Genomic DNA, 18244 nt, shown 5'->3' with positions numbered 1-18244 from the left:
TTCTATATATATATATATATAAAGTATCTACTTCTATATAAAACGTTTTTTAAGCGTTGGAATTCGGTTTGCTACTTGCATTGTTATTTATTTGTTTGTTATATCTTGTTCAAAATGTTTTGTAAAATATAATAGACTGTATTACGATTATCGTATGTGCTTTAGTGCTTTGTTGAATTATGATCCTTTGAAATATATATACCCCCAACGCAGTACCCACTATACATCTAATAATAGATAAATATTATTGTGACATTTGGGCCAGAATTTAATATAATACATTGCTTGTGTTTTGGTAATAGCGTGCATTTAACACTTCTAAAGCGCTTGCCTTAAGCAGGCGGTGATTGCTGATTGTGCTTCAACAGTTAATTAAAGACGCGCAAATATTGCTTTTGGGTAAAGAGCGATGGCTAGTTCTTTGTGGTAGATCAAATTTAAACGTTGTAGAGTATGTACTAGTTTTATTGTTAATGAATGTAGATTTAAATGAGCGATATAGTAAATACAGTACATTGCTTGTGAAAATATACAAAAAGCTTACCTAAGAAAAGTAGTAACACCAACTTTTTGAGGTTTGTGCTATATTATAATATTGTATTGTTTTTAGGCCATATTTAAATAAGCAATGCAAAAGTTTTCATTAAAGTTATTGCTTCTATTGAAGTCTTTTCTTCTCTAAAAGTATTGCAACAGAAAGTCACGTATTATCAAAAACATTTTCTGGAGACCTGAACTTTGATATATCGCAACTAGATGTATGAGATTTGCTATAAATGATATTGCTGTGTCAGTTTGACGAGCGGCGTCAAAAAATGAAACTAAAAGTTGAAAATACCATTCTGTACAATATCATTGATAAAGGCCTCAAGGTCGAGCTACGTCAACTAGTTTTTACAAAGAAAATGATGGTAAGACTAAACCAAACTTTAAAATGACTGCAAGCACATCAGTATCTTTGAGGCTAAAGGACACAAACTTTGCAAGCAATATCTTTTTTTCAACGAACTAAAAAGCTTAGCTAGTTATCGCATTTATATAAACAAACAAGGACAACAAATATGTAAGCTCTTAGCCTACCGGGAATGGACTTATATATCACAACAGCAAATTTAACTGGCCATAAGAACATATTATTTGTTTCTGTGGAAAGAAACGCAAGTCCAAAGTCAAAAAACGCTAACGGAGAAGAGCTTTTTGTTCCCCATAAGTAAACAACTACTTCAACAGCTAGTAGGAAACATCAGATTGAACCGCCCATTGCAAATTTGTTCAGTATGCAGATATATACATTAAAGGTATGTTAATTTTTGCATTATTTTAAGACACTATAAGGTCAGTGTATAACTGTAATATATAAAATAATAAAAAATGAACAAAATATATAAAATAATAAAAAATGAACCTTATAAAGGTTAGTTCTGTAAGTGACGGGGTAAATCAAATTTTTGTTGCCCAACAACATTTTTTTTAACCCATCTTCTTGTTACTTTAACGGCTCTCACATCTTATTAATTTTACGGCACTAAGTTTGAAAATAAGCTTTATTCTTATACTTTACACAAACTGTAAAGTAAGCATGGTCCTTTTATATTTTTAAAGTAGTATAGTATTCTTCCCACTCAAAATCACGTTTATTTCCCAGTTAAAAGTTTAAGCGGATATAATACATTCAGATGTAGTATTTGCAAACTTTATTATAGTTGGCTTCACACTACTTCTTTTGCGGGTTGTAATTATAGCAATACCACCCCATTTAGGAAGTAATCTATGCATAGTAAAAAAGGGCGTCGCAAATGTAGTTTTGGTTTAAGACTAATTGGTCTTCATCACCACAAATTAGATTACACATAAAATTCGTTGTGGCTACAGTAGTTTATATTTCAGGCATACACAACATATATTTGTAGATAAGGTACATGTATGCTAGGTTTTTAAACAGCTTTAAAATATATTGAGAGGTTAAAATATAAAGTAAGCTTTTATGAGGATGTTTTAGAAAATAATTTCTTTTGCATTAGCGGTTTTCTGTTTTGTAGTCCAAAACATTACGTCATTCTTGTTTTTTAAGCATAAGGCTAAATTTGCAATCGTAATGCACCAGACGTCTAAGCATTAATAATTAAACGGGGAAGCTGAATTTTTTTACATAAACCACGCGTTGTATTAGGCCTTTTTTGTAAAACAAGAATTAAAATGCCTTCATTTCACATAACCTTCGATTTGGCAGAATAAAAACAAGGTTTAAATTATTAAATAGGCTTGTATATAAAACGGCAACCTGCTATATTAGACTGTTTTATTTTTTCTAGTTTTTTTTATGTTTTTAATGGGTTAATGTTAGTCACAGAGCTATGTTTAGTTTACCTTTGCGCCTGTGATATATACGTTTTAGCAGAATACGATAAAACAGAATTTGTATATTGATTTTTACGTGATGTTAATAATATGTCAAGGGTTTTTTATAAAAAACTTTGGGTCGTAAGAAATAAGAACAATATGGATTTATTGTTGAAATTATTAAATACTATTAGACCATTATTAGATATCTAATGTTTATAGAGTTAAGGTAAGGGTTAAGATATATAAATATTAAGTATACGTATCGGGTTAGAGTAAAACAAAGTATAAAAAAATGACAAAAAATGTTAAGTTTAAGAATTCGTTTCCATAAACTACAAAGGATTTAAATTCTTTATTGATTTTAGTAGAAACGTTTAAAAATAAGAATGATAAAAAATACTAAGCTTTTTAAATTGCAGACATATAAAAAGACGAGGTATTTAAAACTGTTTTAGCTATATATTACAATTTTAATAAAGGGTATACGTTAAACATAGAAGTAAATATTTTCTTACGTTTTACACTCAAAACAGGATATGTATTGTAAAAACATAAATAAATGCGAAGCTACTACGTCATTAGTTCATTATAACAAGCATTATATGGCAATAAAAATATGAAATAGCACTAATATACGTTTTTAAACAAAAAAAACGTATTAATTTTGTTTCAGAAATAATGCTATGTTATGTAAGTGTTTATTTATAGTTAAAGGTTTGTTTTTTTAGCGGTTTTGATTAACTCGACGAAAATGTTTGTGCTATTACAATTGAGTGGGCTGTTTAGTGTACTAGTACTTTATATCATGCAGCTTATATAGCATTAGGTATAGTATTTGGGTAAAACAAGGATAAATACATAATTTATGTGTGTAATTATTAGTGCCTAATACATGTGTTTAATTTTAAATTTATTAGTTTTACTCGAAAGAACAATATACTCTTGATGCAATTTTTAATTATGTTTGTGGGTATAGGGTTATGCATAAAATGTAAATGCTTAGTTTTGGCAGTTTTCTGTACTTAAATCTATTTTGTGATTGGCTGATAAAGCTCTTAATTGTCGACAACTTCCACTCGTTCACCTTTTAGATTTTTAAATAGTCATAAATTTCGGAAATGATTTTGACAATTGGAGATCGATTCGAAGAAGTCAAATTTTGTCGCATTGTAAAGTTTCGAAGTCAAATTTTGTCGCATTGTAAAGTTGCATTGTAAATAAGAAAATTGTGAAGTATAAGTTATATGATCTAAGCACAGATCTGAGCACAAAAAGTAATTTTCATTATTAATTGTTTAAAATTTTAAAAAGATGTGTTGCACTATGGGCTACTATAACGTTATACAATTGGTTGTGCTAATTAGTAAGGCGTTTTTAATTGTGCCAGTATAAAGCCCTTTTCTACTTGGACTATTACTAATTTTTTTTACAAAGTTATACAAACAAAAATTGCTAACACAATAGTATCTTTGGTGTCTTGAAATTTTTTGCAATCGATAACAGAACACTTTGGTAGCCTCGTGGGAGTAAAATTTTGCATTTTTTTAAAGTTAAATCAATAGTAACAGTTGTTGAATGGGTCCGTTTGTTATTAGTGTACTTTAATTTTATCAAAAACAGGAATCTATTAAAAACTAATCAGTGCACCGCTTGTGAGGTTAAGATATTTGTGTTTATGTAGTATATGTACATTAGATAAAGGTATGTGTATATAGTTAATAATTCACAACACTTGTGTTAATTAAGTGTAGTTGCGCGCAACGTTAAAAGAATATGAATTAAAAAAAAATTAGATTTAGGAGAGTAATAAAATAACTTAATAATAATATTTAAGCAAAAATTAAAGCATTTATGTTTTTAAAAAAAGTTTTAGTGAGGAATGTATTTAAATCGTATGGTGTACTCTACAATTTTTTTGTAAGAGTTTTACCAATATGAGATAAAATTTTTAAAATTTAAGGGGTTTAATTTTACAAACCCTCCTAATCCATTTTTAAATCTTACATTTTGTTACAGCAAATGTTGCTATGAGTCAAGCTTTTATGCAGTTTTTTTACAAATTGCAATAAACGTATAATATAACAGATGCGTATCAATAGAGATGCATTTTAAAGGCTTATGATAACAAAACTTCGATATTTTTATACTTCCTTGTACCTCAATTGTATTTATGCATGTGCATATACAAAAACAAGAACCATAATAGATTTAAAACAGTAGAACGTGGGCTTAATTAACAGGAAATTAAATGTACTCGCTCAGAATCAAATATTCAAGTAACGCCGTTTAAACCTTAGTATTATGTTAATTTGTATTTGACTTTACTATCACTAGCTTTTGTAAAAGATATTGCTGAACAAACCTGTATCAAAGGCTGGCTTAGTTGGCGTGTTCGTTCCCTTTTTATTTGTTTAAGGGGATTTTGTTGAGACTATATTTACATTTTAATGGGCGCACTTGAAAATAAAATGGTACGAAAAATATTTGTTAAAAATAAGAATTAGTTTTAGTGTATATATATATATTTGACTTGTTTTTAAGTAAAGATTCTAATGTTGGCTGTGGCATTTAAAGATATTACTTAAATGTATTTAAATTAAGTAGCAACTTTAAAACTTCATTTAAAATATTTATGTAGCTCTCTGTTACTAAAAATAGAAATTTTCATTTTAGCCTTTCACGTTTTGCAATATAAATATTAAAAACTGCTTTCATTTTTGGGAAAATCAAAGCCTTGCTGACGTTTTGTTCCAAAGCGAAAGTTATTGCACGTTTTTGTTTGCGTTAACTTTCCTAGGAAAGCGATTACAATATTGCAAACCTGTCATTTTACGTCGCAGTATACAAATACAGGCTAGATAGCATGTAGCTATATAATTTTCTAAATATAAAAATTTTTTTTTTCAAGTTTTTACGACTGAATAAACAGCAAAGCGATATGTTTTGAGCTGTTTATTTATCATGCATTTGGCAGTAATAAATCACGTTGGATTTTATTGTAATGTTTTCAGAAAAGCAAAGGGTAATGTGTATTCAATATTGCGTTAGAACGCTGTTAAATTATATTATTACAGTTTAAGTTTGTGGTGCTACAGCATGTACTAATTTTATTTGTTTTTAGATTTAAATTTAAATTTAAAAAGAGTTGTTTTTAAAATTTACAGATAGCGATTAGTGTTTTAGCAAAAAAAAACAATCAGTTTTCGATGACAAAATTTGTAATACAATAACAATACCAAACAATAACAATCTACAACAAAAACAGTAACAATGGCGGCTTCACCCCGAGGTCTAACAATGAGCAACGATGAGCAGATTTGGTTGATGCAACAGGTCAAAAACAATGTGATGACAATCGACGAGGCTGTGACTTGGAAGGAGACGAGAATCAACGATCTTAAAAAATCAACGCCTTCTGACGTCATCAAATCCGATGACGTCATCCGACGTAATTCTGACTATGGCGTCATAAACGAAACGGACGGTCCAAGGGTAAGTTATTTATATTTAATTTTTTTTTTATATTCATTAATTCTTGATGTGGGATGGTCGACTTCACGACCTAAACATGGAGGAACATTAGTTACCCCGACCCAGTCTCGAGTTTACTTTGGCAGTTTGGAATATTATAGATTAAGACTGCCCGATAATTAATTAAACTGCTGATAAAGTATTGGCTCAGCTAAAGTTTATCCCATTTATAGTGCCTTACTCAAGGGTGCTTCAGCATGAGAGAAGTGAAAATCAAACCCAAGACCTCATTTTGTTAAATATTAAATAAAGTTAAATTTGTTGTGAATTTTTATAGGTGATAATACAAAGTTTATATTTAACAAGTTTATTACAAAGTTGTATAATTTTACGGCCTTTTAAATTGCCAAAGTTGAACGCAACGCTTTGTGTTTAAAAGGAAAGTAATTTATTGCAAGGCAGGTGTGACAACCTTTATACATTTCGGGTTTAGCTCAATACGCTTTTCAAATTACTATGTAAAAAAGAAACCTTTTTTAAAGTTCGCAGAAACTACGTCACAAAAATAATAAACGAAACAATAATAAATACTAAAATATAAGTGGGCAATTAAAATTCGTTAATCAGACTGCATAAGGCGGTAGAAAGTATTATGCACTTTACAGTATCATTTTTGTTTAAGCATTTTAGTCGAGGCAATGTTAATTACTCTACGTTTTAAGACTTCGTTAGCTGTTTATATCAAAGATAAAATATGAATGTTTGTATATTTAAGTTTGTTTTATTTATTTGAAATCTAGAAAACGATGGCAAATTACAACTTTATTAATCCAACCAACATTTTGAAGAATTTTTTAAATAAGAAGAATACAAGGGAAAATCTAACGAAGTCTCCGAGAGTGAGATATTGAATTTTTTTAATATTTAATTTACAAAACGCAGTACTTGTAGTATTTACTTGGCAAATATGGTTTAACTACAAATAAGTGCAAGTCGCATATTCTAATATGTATGTTCACTTGATGTGAAAAGGCTGACTTCGCAGCCTAAACACAGGATAACATTTGGTACCCAAATTAACTTTGGCAGTTTTAGATATTATTGACTTGTTGGGTATTTCCAAATTTTTATACAAATCATTTTAGTTTTTGGCTTGGCAGGAGTTTATATTGTAAACGCCTTTCTCAAAATACTTACATAGAAAACCAAATAAAGAAGGGCTAAATTTGGGAAAAACACAAAATCCAATATAATGTAATTTTATAGCAAATTTTATTCACATAAAAACTGCTTTTAAAACTTAACCAAAGCGAAATTGTATTGTTTAAATTTTATATATGCTTTAAAACCCAACATTATATTTAGTCACTGTCAAATTCCGAAGAAAACTTAACAAGCAAAAGTTTTTCTGACCTTGACTTGCGTAACAAGAAAACATACAACTTCTTAATCTACAAGTTTAACAAGCTTAAGCAACCGCAAAAACGGATTTTACAAGTGAGTAATTTTATTAGGCTATATTTTCAACACAGTTATTTTTATAGGCCTATATACAATTTTCTACAAGCTTTAAACTATACAACTTTTTTAGATTGAAATTTTGTGACATTTAACTTTTAATGAGTTGGTTAACCTTTTAGATTGATTTCGATGCAAAATTCATTTACTTTATTCATCGAGGCAACATCACTAAAAGTTACCAATTTTCGTCGCTTAGTGGAGCTAACGGTCAGGTAGGACAATTTTTAATTTGTTTTTAACTTCAGTAGTCCGGTAGTGTGGCGAACCGGTCATGGCGTCGAACTACGGGCCGAAAGGTTTTGGGTTCGAGCCGCACCAACGTCACACTATTCGCCCTTGAGCCCGGCGTTTTCGGATAGCTTAAAAACAGGTCATAACAGCACACCATTCCCCAATAAAAAATATAAAACCTATCACCTTAAGGTGATATGGAAAAAAATGTTTTTAACTTTAATGGCCAAAGTTGAATTATAGGCCGAAAGGTTTCGGGTTTAAGCAGCACCAGCACACACTATTTACCCTTGAGTCTGGCGTTTACGGATAGCTCAATACATGCACCAAACCTCTTTTATCTAATAAAAATATATACAAACTTGCCTAAAAATAATAAGATAAATTTTTTTAACCCTATGGGTATACTTGTTATGAGTTTGGGTTTCTGTACACGAGGTCTTTCGTTCGAATCGCGTTACATTTAAAATTTAAAATTTTTTTTGTGGTACTGCGTAGAAAATGTTGTTTCTTTAAGTAATTTTATTTAAACTGTGTTAGGATGGAAAAAGGGTGTTTATTAATTTTGACGACAGCAGTCAGGATGTTGAAATTCTGGCTGAAAACCTAGACGATAAAACAAAGGTTAGTGATGTTGTTTTCTAACTTGCAACGTTTTAAACAAGAACCATTCGATTGTTATATATAAAAGTGTAATAAATGTAAGACTTTATAGAAAATTCTAAATTAAAGTATGGTGTATCTTTATTAACATCAATTAACTTAACAAGTTTAAGGGGTGATATGTAAAATTAATTTCTGTCAAAATCTGGGTTTCTAAAGTCTTAAGTAATTTTTTTAGTTGCTGCGGTTGTTAAACGTTATCAACGAACAAAATAATTGTGAAGGACGTGGGGAAAGTTTTGACCCGTGTGAAAAGTTGAATTTCAGTTTCCGGGTTATCAAGGAAGGTATATTGGAAAAGAAAAAGGAGATTATATCAGCCATTAACTGGAATAGGTAAGTACTAACTTTAAATTTCTAGGTTCTATTCTTACCAATAATACCGGTAGCGTGATGTGGTGATAAGAACACATGTTACACCACACATGAGGTCGTGGGTTCAATCCCCACTGCTCTTCTGCCGTAGCGCCCCTGAGTAAGACTCTATAAACGGTATAAACTCCTGCTGAGCCAGCCCTTAATCAGCAGTATAATTACCGGGCAATTATATTTTATATAATATCTCAAAGTGTCACGGGCAACTCGAGATTTGGTCAGAGTAACTGATGTTACACTATGTTTAGGTCGCGCATTCGACCTTCCCACATCGAGGATAAAGATGTATCAAAAAAAAAAAATACTAATATGTTTACATTTTTTTATGTTACAAACAACCTTTCTACATTTAGACGTCAAGTAGTGATTCGATCTGGTGAGCTAGCCTACTACAGAACGGATGATGAAGAACAGCCTGCAGCCTTAAATATCATTCATCTTTCCCCAGGCAGCGTAGCTATTCACACAGAAGACAATAATACTTTTACAGTCGCAACAACCAAAGAAAGTTACAGGTATATACTAATCTTTATACTAATTTGTTAGACAGCTTTTCAAAGATACAATTTATAATTTATATATTCTTGATGTCAGAAGAACAGTTTTATTGCTTGTTCATTGAGATACTAGTAATACTCATATACTTCTTGCCTGGTCTTAAGTTTTCTATTTTATTTTACGACACCTAATGCGTTAGCTCTTTGATCATTAGCCTATTAGTAAGTTAAGTTCTTAACATGTCATTTTTCTATTGAAAGTTAAGTTATTTTTAGGTAATTTGCCATGTTTCTTGCAGAACGAATTACTGCTTTAATCTTGTGACATTAGCTAACTTAAACTTTACTATTTAAAATCATTTATTCATTTACTCACTTTATCATAATATATAATATATACATTAAAGTTACATTTTAAATCATAGATTTCGAATTCCCGATTCTGGTTCATTTACCTCTGGGTCTCTGCACCAAATTAGGGATGACTGGATAGCTGCAATACAAGAAGGCTGCAGGCGAGACTACAAAGAGGAGGAGGTAAACGGGAAAAACGAAGAGGAAAAGAGAAGGAGCGAGGAAATTGATGACGTTTTTGTAACCTCGCCGACCGATGCATTTGCATTACTATACAAGGTAGAAAAATTAGTTTTTACTTATTTAAAAGCTGGACCTATTTATATTTTAAATGTGTTTTGATTTTATTTTTGTTGTATTTTAGGACTTGCACCAATTAAAAACCAACCTTGGAGTAACAAACAACAATAATTCAAGCTTTGTCGACGAAAAAATCGCTTCTATCTACAAAGCCCTCCAAGAAATACAAATCGGAACAAACGGGGTCAAAAATAAAGCAGACGATTTGTATGCAACTGCAGATGACTTTAAATCTCTTGTCAAGTCAGATAACGGTAACCATCACCTATCGGTTGACGACAACTCTAACGAAGAACCTAGGCTAAGGCGATCAACCGGTGTCATATATTCAAAAGTAAGTCCAAAAAGAAACAAAGGCAGGACGCGTCTTTCGGTTCCAAGTACAAACCAAGACCCTGTTCCAGAAGATACCTACGATAAAATAGGACCTGATACGCAGCTACTTGACGTTATCGGCCCTAAACAACCCGCTATTGATTACAGCGTTGCAATTAGCGATGCAAATGGCGATGCAGAATCGATCGTTATCCAATACGTGCCCAAGCCGCCTGAAAATAAGGACGAAGCAATAGAAGTTACCTACGAATCTTTAGACGACGTAAAGGCGAAAAGTGAAGAGAGTTCTCCAACAAAATCGGTAGCTTCTATTCAAAGCTTATTGATGCAAGAGGTTATCAGTTTACAGTCGCCGGAGTCAAAACCATCCTTGCCCTCTCCGCCTCCAGGAGTTGCAAAATCCAACGAAGTCCCCACTAGTCCCACGACTCCAATATCACCTTCCTTCATTCCGCCTCCTCCCGTCTTAAGTCTACCGCCTCCAAGTCTTAACGGGATTCCTCCTCCCCCGCCTCTATCGCAACTTCCATCCAGAGCGGACACTAAATCTCTCTCAACTGCTCCGATGAGGCCGATTCACTGGACAATTGTTCCGAAGCATCTGGTAAGATAAAAAAGTAAAAAAATAAAAGAAGTTGATATATTTTAAGCAGTAGAAATTTTTAGCCACCAAAATGCCATAAGTGCTAATGGTTTAACTAATTGTTTTATTTGTAGATTGCTAAAAGTATGTGGAAGAACGCAGAAAACTTTAAAATTAATATCGATCAAAAGGAACTCGTCGAAATGTTTCAAGTCACAAAAGAATCAAAATTCAGTAATTCAGAAAACCCTACTCCGACTAGAGGTAACTAAGCACTGAAAAAAATAAATATATTAAACCAAGGCGTGGTAGAGAAATTTACACAAAACTTGAAAGGTTAGTGTGAGTGTATATAGAAAGCGTGGCTAGGAAAATTAAAGATTTGGCAATCGCAACATAAGGTCCTAGGTTCGATTATTACAGGCTAAAAAAAGGAGTTAGCTACATTAACATACATAATCAATTCCTTGAACAAATTATAAACCTTTTTAACCTTAGTAATGGTGTTACCTACCGCTGACAATACACCAAAAAAGAAGAAAGCAGGGGAAAGTTACTTGGACAGAAGGACAGCTCAGAATCTCGGAATCTTTATGGCCGGTTTCAAACTGAGAGGCGATGAATTGGTCAAACATCTGTCAATTCTTAAAGAAGAAGACGGTGGAATTACCACCGAGCAAGTATCGGCTCTTATCAAGTAAGTAGCCTAGATATTTTTTGGTTTGGATAACAAACTTCAGACATGTTAGTTTCACCAGAATTGTTAATTTATTGAAGCAAAGTACAATTAAAAAAGGGACTGACGTTTAATTTTTGTTTATTTACAAAAGATTTTGTCCTGAACCAGAAATGAAGAGTATGTATTCGAAACACAGCGACGGAATGGGAGATTTGGCAAAAGAAGACAAGTTTATGTCAGAGGTAAACCAACATTACATTTTTATTTCAATAATTTTTAAAGGTGGTGAGCGTAAACTCGTAAATACTTTGGATCACTGCAATATGTTTTTCACTAATTTTATGTCATGGCTTGTATTAGGTTGCTATTAATGGTACTAACTCAATAAATATCTTTTAAACTGGCTAAGGCTACTTAAAAATGGACCAAGGTAACAAAAGTAAGAGTTAATGTTTAGGCTTTTTACATTAAGTACAGCTTCATAAAAACGCTGTTAAATATTTTTATATCCATTTTCTAATGTTTAACTTTGTTTTATGTTACAGTTATGTCAAATCCCAAGACTTAACTTAAGGTTGGAAATGATAGTAATAACCAGGGAAATACCACAAGAACTTGAAGCAATACAACCAGTAAGTTTTTAAATTTTAATTCTATGTTAAACATCAATTTCAAAATTGTTTTATTTGTTTTTTTTTGAAGTGTCTTAAAACGTTAATAATAGAAATATATTAAATAAAGTGTACTGTAAATTCCAAAATGTAAAATTTTTTAACATTTTGTTATGACATAGTAGTTAATGATACTTGGCTACTTAAAGATCTATAGGTTCGTTTCCCAGATCTTTTATATTGTTATACATTTAAAGTAAAACGCTTTTAAGCGTTTCTATTTCCGTGAAGCCCTAACATCGATTAAAAATAATAATCAAAACTTGCAACTGAAAGTTACTTGTGTAACTAACTTAACAATATATTTTTAGGCTGTTATGTCATCTTTTCAACTTCAAGGATAAAAAAATAATACTCTTTTTATTTAGAATGTCGATCTAGCGTTGCAGTCGTGCAAAGAGTTGCTGAACAGTAAAATGTTCGAATCAGTGCTAGCTTGCATTCTAGCTTTTGCAAATGCAATTAATTCGGGAAACACAAAAGGAACAACAAAAGGAATCCGACTTTCCACACTCGAGACGGTAATAACTTTTTCCTTTTTTTGTTTATTTTTGCTTCTATTATCGCAGAGCAGTATAATTTTAATTTTGTTTTAAATCATTTTTTTAGATTTGCAAAATGAAAACAAACAACCGTAAACTCACACTGCTCCATGTTGTGGTTAAGCATTTGAGGACAAACTCGCCGCAATTGCTTCAATTTTCAGATGAAATGAAATCGCTGGAAAAACCCCAACCTTGTAGGTTTTAATTGTTACTTAAACAAAATATATTATGGTAAAAGGCCGACTCTAAGGCCTTATTTTGCAGAGACTCTAAAGCCTTATTATTTTATATCGGTCTTGGCGTTGGTCTGTGGGCTGAAAAGTTTTGGGTTCAAGCCGCACTAATGCCACATTATTTGCTCTTTAGCCCGGCGTTTACGGTTAGATTAAACACGTCACAATTTCACACCCTTACCCGATAAAAATATAAAAACCTATCTTCCTAAAGAATGTGAAAAAAAAGTAAAAAGCATTGTTTTCTTTTTATTACAAGATGCTTTTTAACAAAGGCTTTTACAGAAGAATAAAACTTACGGCATTATATGGTGGTTAACTGTTCATTAACAACTGTTTTTTTATGTTTATATTTCAGACTCAACAAAAGGATTGGTGGCAGAATTAGATGGTAAATTGATTTTAATAATATTAATGTTTTTTACACAAAAACACAGAATAGTAAGAAATAGTTACTGAAGTTTGTGGACATTGTTGGTATTTAAAATTATAATTTTTTTACCACAAAGTGATATGCAAACCTGGAAATTTTTAATTAAATTTTTTTTAAATTTTGTTCAAGTTTTTTTTTTTGGACCACAAGATGTTGAACCAGAGCATTTATTTTAACAACTGTTTTGTAGTTTTGGTTTTTAATCACAAGATGTTGAACCAGAGCAGTCATTTCTAATCTTAATTTTAACGTGTTTATTTTTTGACCACAAGATGATTGACCAGAGCAGTTATTTTATATTTGGAGTTTTTATAATAACTGCTCTGGTTCACCATCTTGTGTGCAAAAAATTTTAAATTACAAAAAATTTAAAATTAAAATTAAAAAATAACTGCTTATTACCTTGCCTTTGAAAATTAAAATTAACGTTATTATTTAAATATAAGATCAAAACTTTAATAAACAATATGTACACAATATTAACAAAGTTTATCAATAAGTTTTTGAATAAATCTTAATAAAAGTATCAATTAATGCCTTACAATAAATAATGTAAAGTTGCAATCTCAAAAACACAAAACATATGGTATGAATTATTTTATTTCAAAATTTTATATTAGATTAAAAGTTGCTTTAATAATTTAAAAAAAAATTATAACAATTTTTTAGTAATGCGAAAAAGCGTTTTGAAAGTAAAGAAACATTGTGAGGTCATAAAAAGAAAAAAGAATCAGCCGACCAGTGACGATCTTGCATTTTGCAACAACGTAGAGGTATGAATATAATTTACCGTTTTTGATTGTAACAATACACTCTTATACCAGCAAAATTCCGTTTTTTAATATCCACAGATTGCCTAAGTTTTACCTGTTATTGCTTTATATCGTACATTCCTATATCATAACAATAGCAAATAATTGTCTTCGAACCGGTATAGGTTAATAGTTATAATAATAGCTGTATATATATATTTTTTTATTTATTTATTTATTTTTTGTAAATATCTTTATCCTCGATGTGGGAAAGTCGAATGCATGACTTAAACTTAGAGTAACATCAGTTACTGCAACCCAGTCTCGAGTTGCCTGTGGCAGTTTGGGATATTATAGATTATAATTGCCCGGTAATTATTCTGCTGATTAAGTGCTTGCTCAGCAGGAGTCCATACCGTTTATATCGCCTTACTCAAGGGCGCTACAGCATGAGATCAGTGGGGATTGAACCAAATGTTGTCATGTGCAGTCCTATGTGGCCCTGTGTGATAGTTAATAGGACCGTGGCTGTAAAGGCAGCCTTCCCGCATCCAGTATATTAAATAAAATACAAATTTTTTATTTATTAACTTTTCAGTTGGAGGTTTGCGCGAACGAAAAAACGATTCAACAGATGACCGACAAGTGTGCGGAAATTCGAAAAACGGTCGTCAAGCTGATCGCAAAGTTCGGCGAGTCGCCCGACACGAGCTCCCAAGTTCTTTTCGAGTGGGTTCGAAACTTTTTAGTCGAGTTTAAATCATGTGCATCACTGCAGAAATAAGGCAACAGCACCATACTTAAGGAAATGGAAGAAAAGTCACTTTTACACCTGGATTGCGATGGACTTTACTCTTGCTTTGTACATGTGCATTCCTATGTTTTTATGTTTTTTATTGATGTTGGAAAGCTGACATTATGGCTTTAACGTCAACTAAATGTGTTACCCTGGACCAATATCAAGGTACCTTTGTCAGTTTAAGATTAATTGCAATTGCCGGCCTTAACCAGCCGATTGGTTTATGTTCAGCAGGAGCGCGTACCGTCTATAACATTCACCCTAAGAACTTGAAAACTGGAGGTTTTCAACCAATGCTTACAAATGAAAACCAAATACGTTATTACACTTGCACCATTTTGCATTTAAAACAAAGCGTAATTTTTACTCTTCTGGGCTGATGCACAAAAATAAAAGTTTTTCAATTTCAATTCAGTAAAACGCTTTGCTTGCTTTCGATTTGAACTAATTGCATGCTGCAGTATATATACATTTGTGGCTCTTTATTTTTCAATTACCGATATCAATTAATTGAATACAAATTCTCATTTTGAGTTTTTATTTGAACTTTAATAAATTTTTGCAATAAGTTGTACACATTTAAAAACAGTCGTGGCACCTTACATTCAAAATGGGTCTAATTTATTAAAAAGTTTGATAATTTAAATCGGACTTTAAATTTACTATCAAAGGCGCAGTGTTAAACAATACCAATTAGTATGACAATTTTTTAGATATAAACATGATATATTTGGTAGAAAAGTATTTGAGAGATAACATATAGACTAGATTTTCTTTGTTTTATATATATATTAAAAATTATGTTATGTATTTATATACGAATTATATATTTATATACGAATTATATAATAAATAGTGGTAATAATCAATTGTGTAAAAATTGAGTTAACATTTATTCTAACAAAACTATTAGTTTTTTAGCGCTACCTTTAACATCTTTGCCACGTTTATCGAAACCTTGATTCAACCCATTACAACATAGCTATTTTTCCTCTAAATAAGGTTTCTTTAACAAAGTTTCCCCGTCCTTCTGGGCTTGTCCTCCAAGGTTTTTGATTTAAACCCCTCTTTTACTAAAGTACCGTAACATTTTCCCCTTTTCTAGTTTAAGTTTTTATTAGAGCACCCCTTGATTTAAATCCCCTTTTAAAAAGCACGTTTCGTGCCACTTAATTTAAGTTCTATTTTTAATTGAAACACCCATTGGTAAGAGCACTACTTACGTTTTGTGAGCCTTAATTTCCTTTATTACCCCCTCTTCGATTTAAACCTTTCATAAGACCGCTCCTCACGTTTTATTAAAGCAAATGTTTTCTTTATTTAAACACTAACTTATGTAACTTAATAACCCAATCTGATTTTTGTGGAGTGTTGGTAAACAATATTTGGTAATAAAACCTTTGCTACTATAAGACAAACTCTATTTACATAAAAATTATTTGTAGTGGAATAAAAGTTTAATAACTGGTTTGACGTAATAATGACAATTTTTAAAAGTAAGTTGTGTAAATAAACATTTACAGCCATAATAAATTGTAAAAATTAAGATTCCGTTTTTCCGCGTTTTTTGTTCCGAGATTTCGCCTTTTTGCATTTTTCCAAGGTAATTTAAGATATACAACAAGTTTTAAACCGATTAAACATTTTATTTTAACCCTTTTAAAATTAATATCAATCAACAGTTGTTTATTTTGCTATTATTTCTGAATATAATTTATTAAGCGTCTTGACGGCATTATTAACAGCGCTCTATTATAATTAAACTGTGAAATAATAATGTAGAAGCTTGCCCAAAAAAAAGGGCGGTATAAATGCATAACTTTTTTTTTGCAAAAAATTTACGAAAAATATTTTCCACGGCAATTAATGACGTCATCAAATTACAGTAAAAGTGCTGTAAAATCTTTATTTTAAATATTTATCAGTTTTTGAAAGGTAAAATAGATTTGGTTAGCCCATATCATACTACACTGTAAATTTCAAGTTTTTTCATTGAAAAAAAAATTACAGATATTTGAAAAAATTTGCTTGCAAAAATACCCGTCGAAAAATTTCTTCGAAAATTTCCTAAATTTATTGACCCCAATTTTACTGAAACTTTGTCAGAATGTGTATTGTAGGGTGCTGAGTCTAATAAACTTGGTTTTATCGCGCTATTTTTAGCAGTTTTTGAGTAAATTAATATTTTGTGCAAAAATGAGAATAAAAAATGCCAAAAACACCACATTTTGGCCTTTTTTTCGAAATTTTCAAAAAAATCGCGATTTTTGATTTTCGCGGAAATAAAAATTTTTTTTTTCGCTTAGTTTCTCCGCATTCGTGGAAGAAGTTTTTTCGCCTTTATAAGACGGGATCAGCGGAGTTTGGACATGAAACATACGATACAGTAGAAGGTAATGCGAATACAACAGAATAACGACAGTACTAACTGAAGAGCTATGAGAGAAGTTTAAATTTGAATCCGAATTCTAATACTTATCTTACCAAATACGACCCTTTATTAAAAATTGTATTTGCGATACCTCGATCCTGGAACCTTCGGCATTCCAGATGGGAGAGATACCACCGAGCCACGCAGCTGCTTTGCTTTCTCTGCAAAAATGCATACATACCAACCAAATTTTAGGACTTCGAAAAAAAAATTAAATCGTCGCATGTAATTACTGTGTACTATATAGTGCACTAAGCGCGCTTAAGACTCGGTATTTTACGTTTGTTCTATTATAGAGAGGATTCTCGCAAAGCTCTCTTTTTCGCTCTGGGTCGTTCAAAAAACTGCAGTACAAATTATAATGAAAACGAGTTTATTTTTAACAAATACATTAAAATTAACATTTATTTTTAATAAATGCACACAAAGTAATAAAATATAAAAAAAAACATTGTAAAAAAATAAGTTTAAATGAAAATTGCTTTAAATAAATATTAAATTAAAATAATATATATAGGAAAACGTATTTAAAAGCGCCAGCTCTGTTCCGCGACTATAAAGCATTTATTTGCCACCTTCCTACTTCTAAAACTTTGATTCCATTTCACATCTACAAAGTATATACCATAATATGGAATAAATATCTTTTTTAACAAATATTTAAACTTTTGTTTAAGTTACAACCAATATAATGTTTAATATGTTAAACATAAACATCAACCACGATAGCCGAGTGGGTTAGTCGCCAGACTTGATGTCGCGTAGTCGTGGGTTCGTTTCCCACATAGGGAACTAACTGCGGAAGAAAATTATTCTTCAAGGTAATAAAATTTTTAATAACTATTTAAACGTGTGTTTGCAATATAACTCATGTACCCTTGGAATTGTAGTGAAGATATCACCGCCACGATAGCTCATCGGGATAGTCAGCTACGAAATGACGTGAAGGTACGGGGTTCGAATCCCAGCAAGCCCAAAGCGACTTAGAAATGTCCAAAAGGTTATTACGTTTTTGACAAATATTTGA

General features: G+C 31.2%; 1 protein-coding gene across 1 annotated transcript; it reads left to right on the top strand.

The window, feature by feature from the left end:
• The first annotated feature begins 5514 nt into the window (after positions 1–5514).
• On the top strand, positions 5515–15457 carry LOC145759212 (uncharacterized). The gene is made up of 18 exons (XM_082572979.1): positions 5515–5835; positions 6615–6713; positions 7180–7311; positions 7455–7547; positions 8107–8190; positions 8408–8565; positions 8958–9119; positions 9527–9734; positions 9820–10695; positions 10809–10938; positions 11173–11371; positions 11505–11595; positions 11899–11985; positions 12393–12545; positions 12634–12763; positions 13161–13193; positions 13905–14008; positions 14586–15457. Exons 1-18 carry the CDS (start codon positions 5614–5616, stop codon positions 14769–14771), a joined length of 3147 nt encoding a protein of 1048 aa, XP_082429105.1. The 5' UTR covers positions 5515–5613; the 3' UTR covers positions 14772–15457.
• Positions 15458–18244: the final 2787 nt, after the last annotated feature.

This window comes from Corella eumyota, chromosome 7 (genome assembly GCF_963082875.1).
Source record: "Corella eumyota chromosome 7, kaCorEumy4.1, whole genome shotgun sequence".
Taxonomy (NCBI): Eukaryota; Metazoa; Chordata; class Ascidiacea; order Phlebobranchia; family Corellidae; genus Corella; species Corella eumyota.
This window is presented reverse-complemented; position numbering and strand designations above follow the sequence as displayed.

Coding starts and splice junctions, on each gene's coding strand:
- LOC145759212 (XM_082572979.1), top strand. CDS start 5,614: ATGGCGGCTTCACCCCGAGGTCTAACAATGAGCAACGATGAGCAGATT. Junction 10,696..10,808: donor CAATTGTTCCGAAGCATCTG/GTAAGATAAAAA, acceptor TTTTATTTGTAG/ATTGCTAAAAGTATGTGGAA. Junction 14,009..14,585: donor CATTTTGCAACAACGTAGAG/GTATGAATATAA, acceptor TTAACTTTTCAG/TTGGAGGTTTGCGCGAACGA.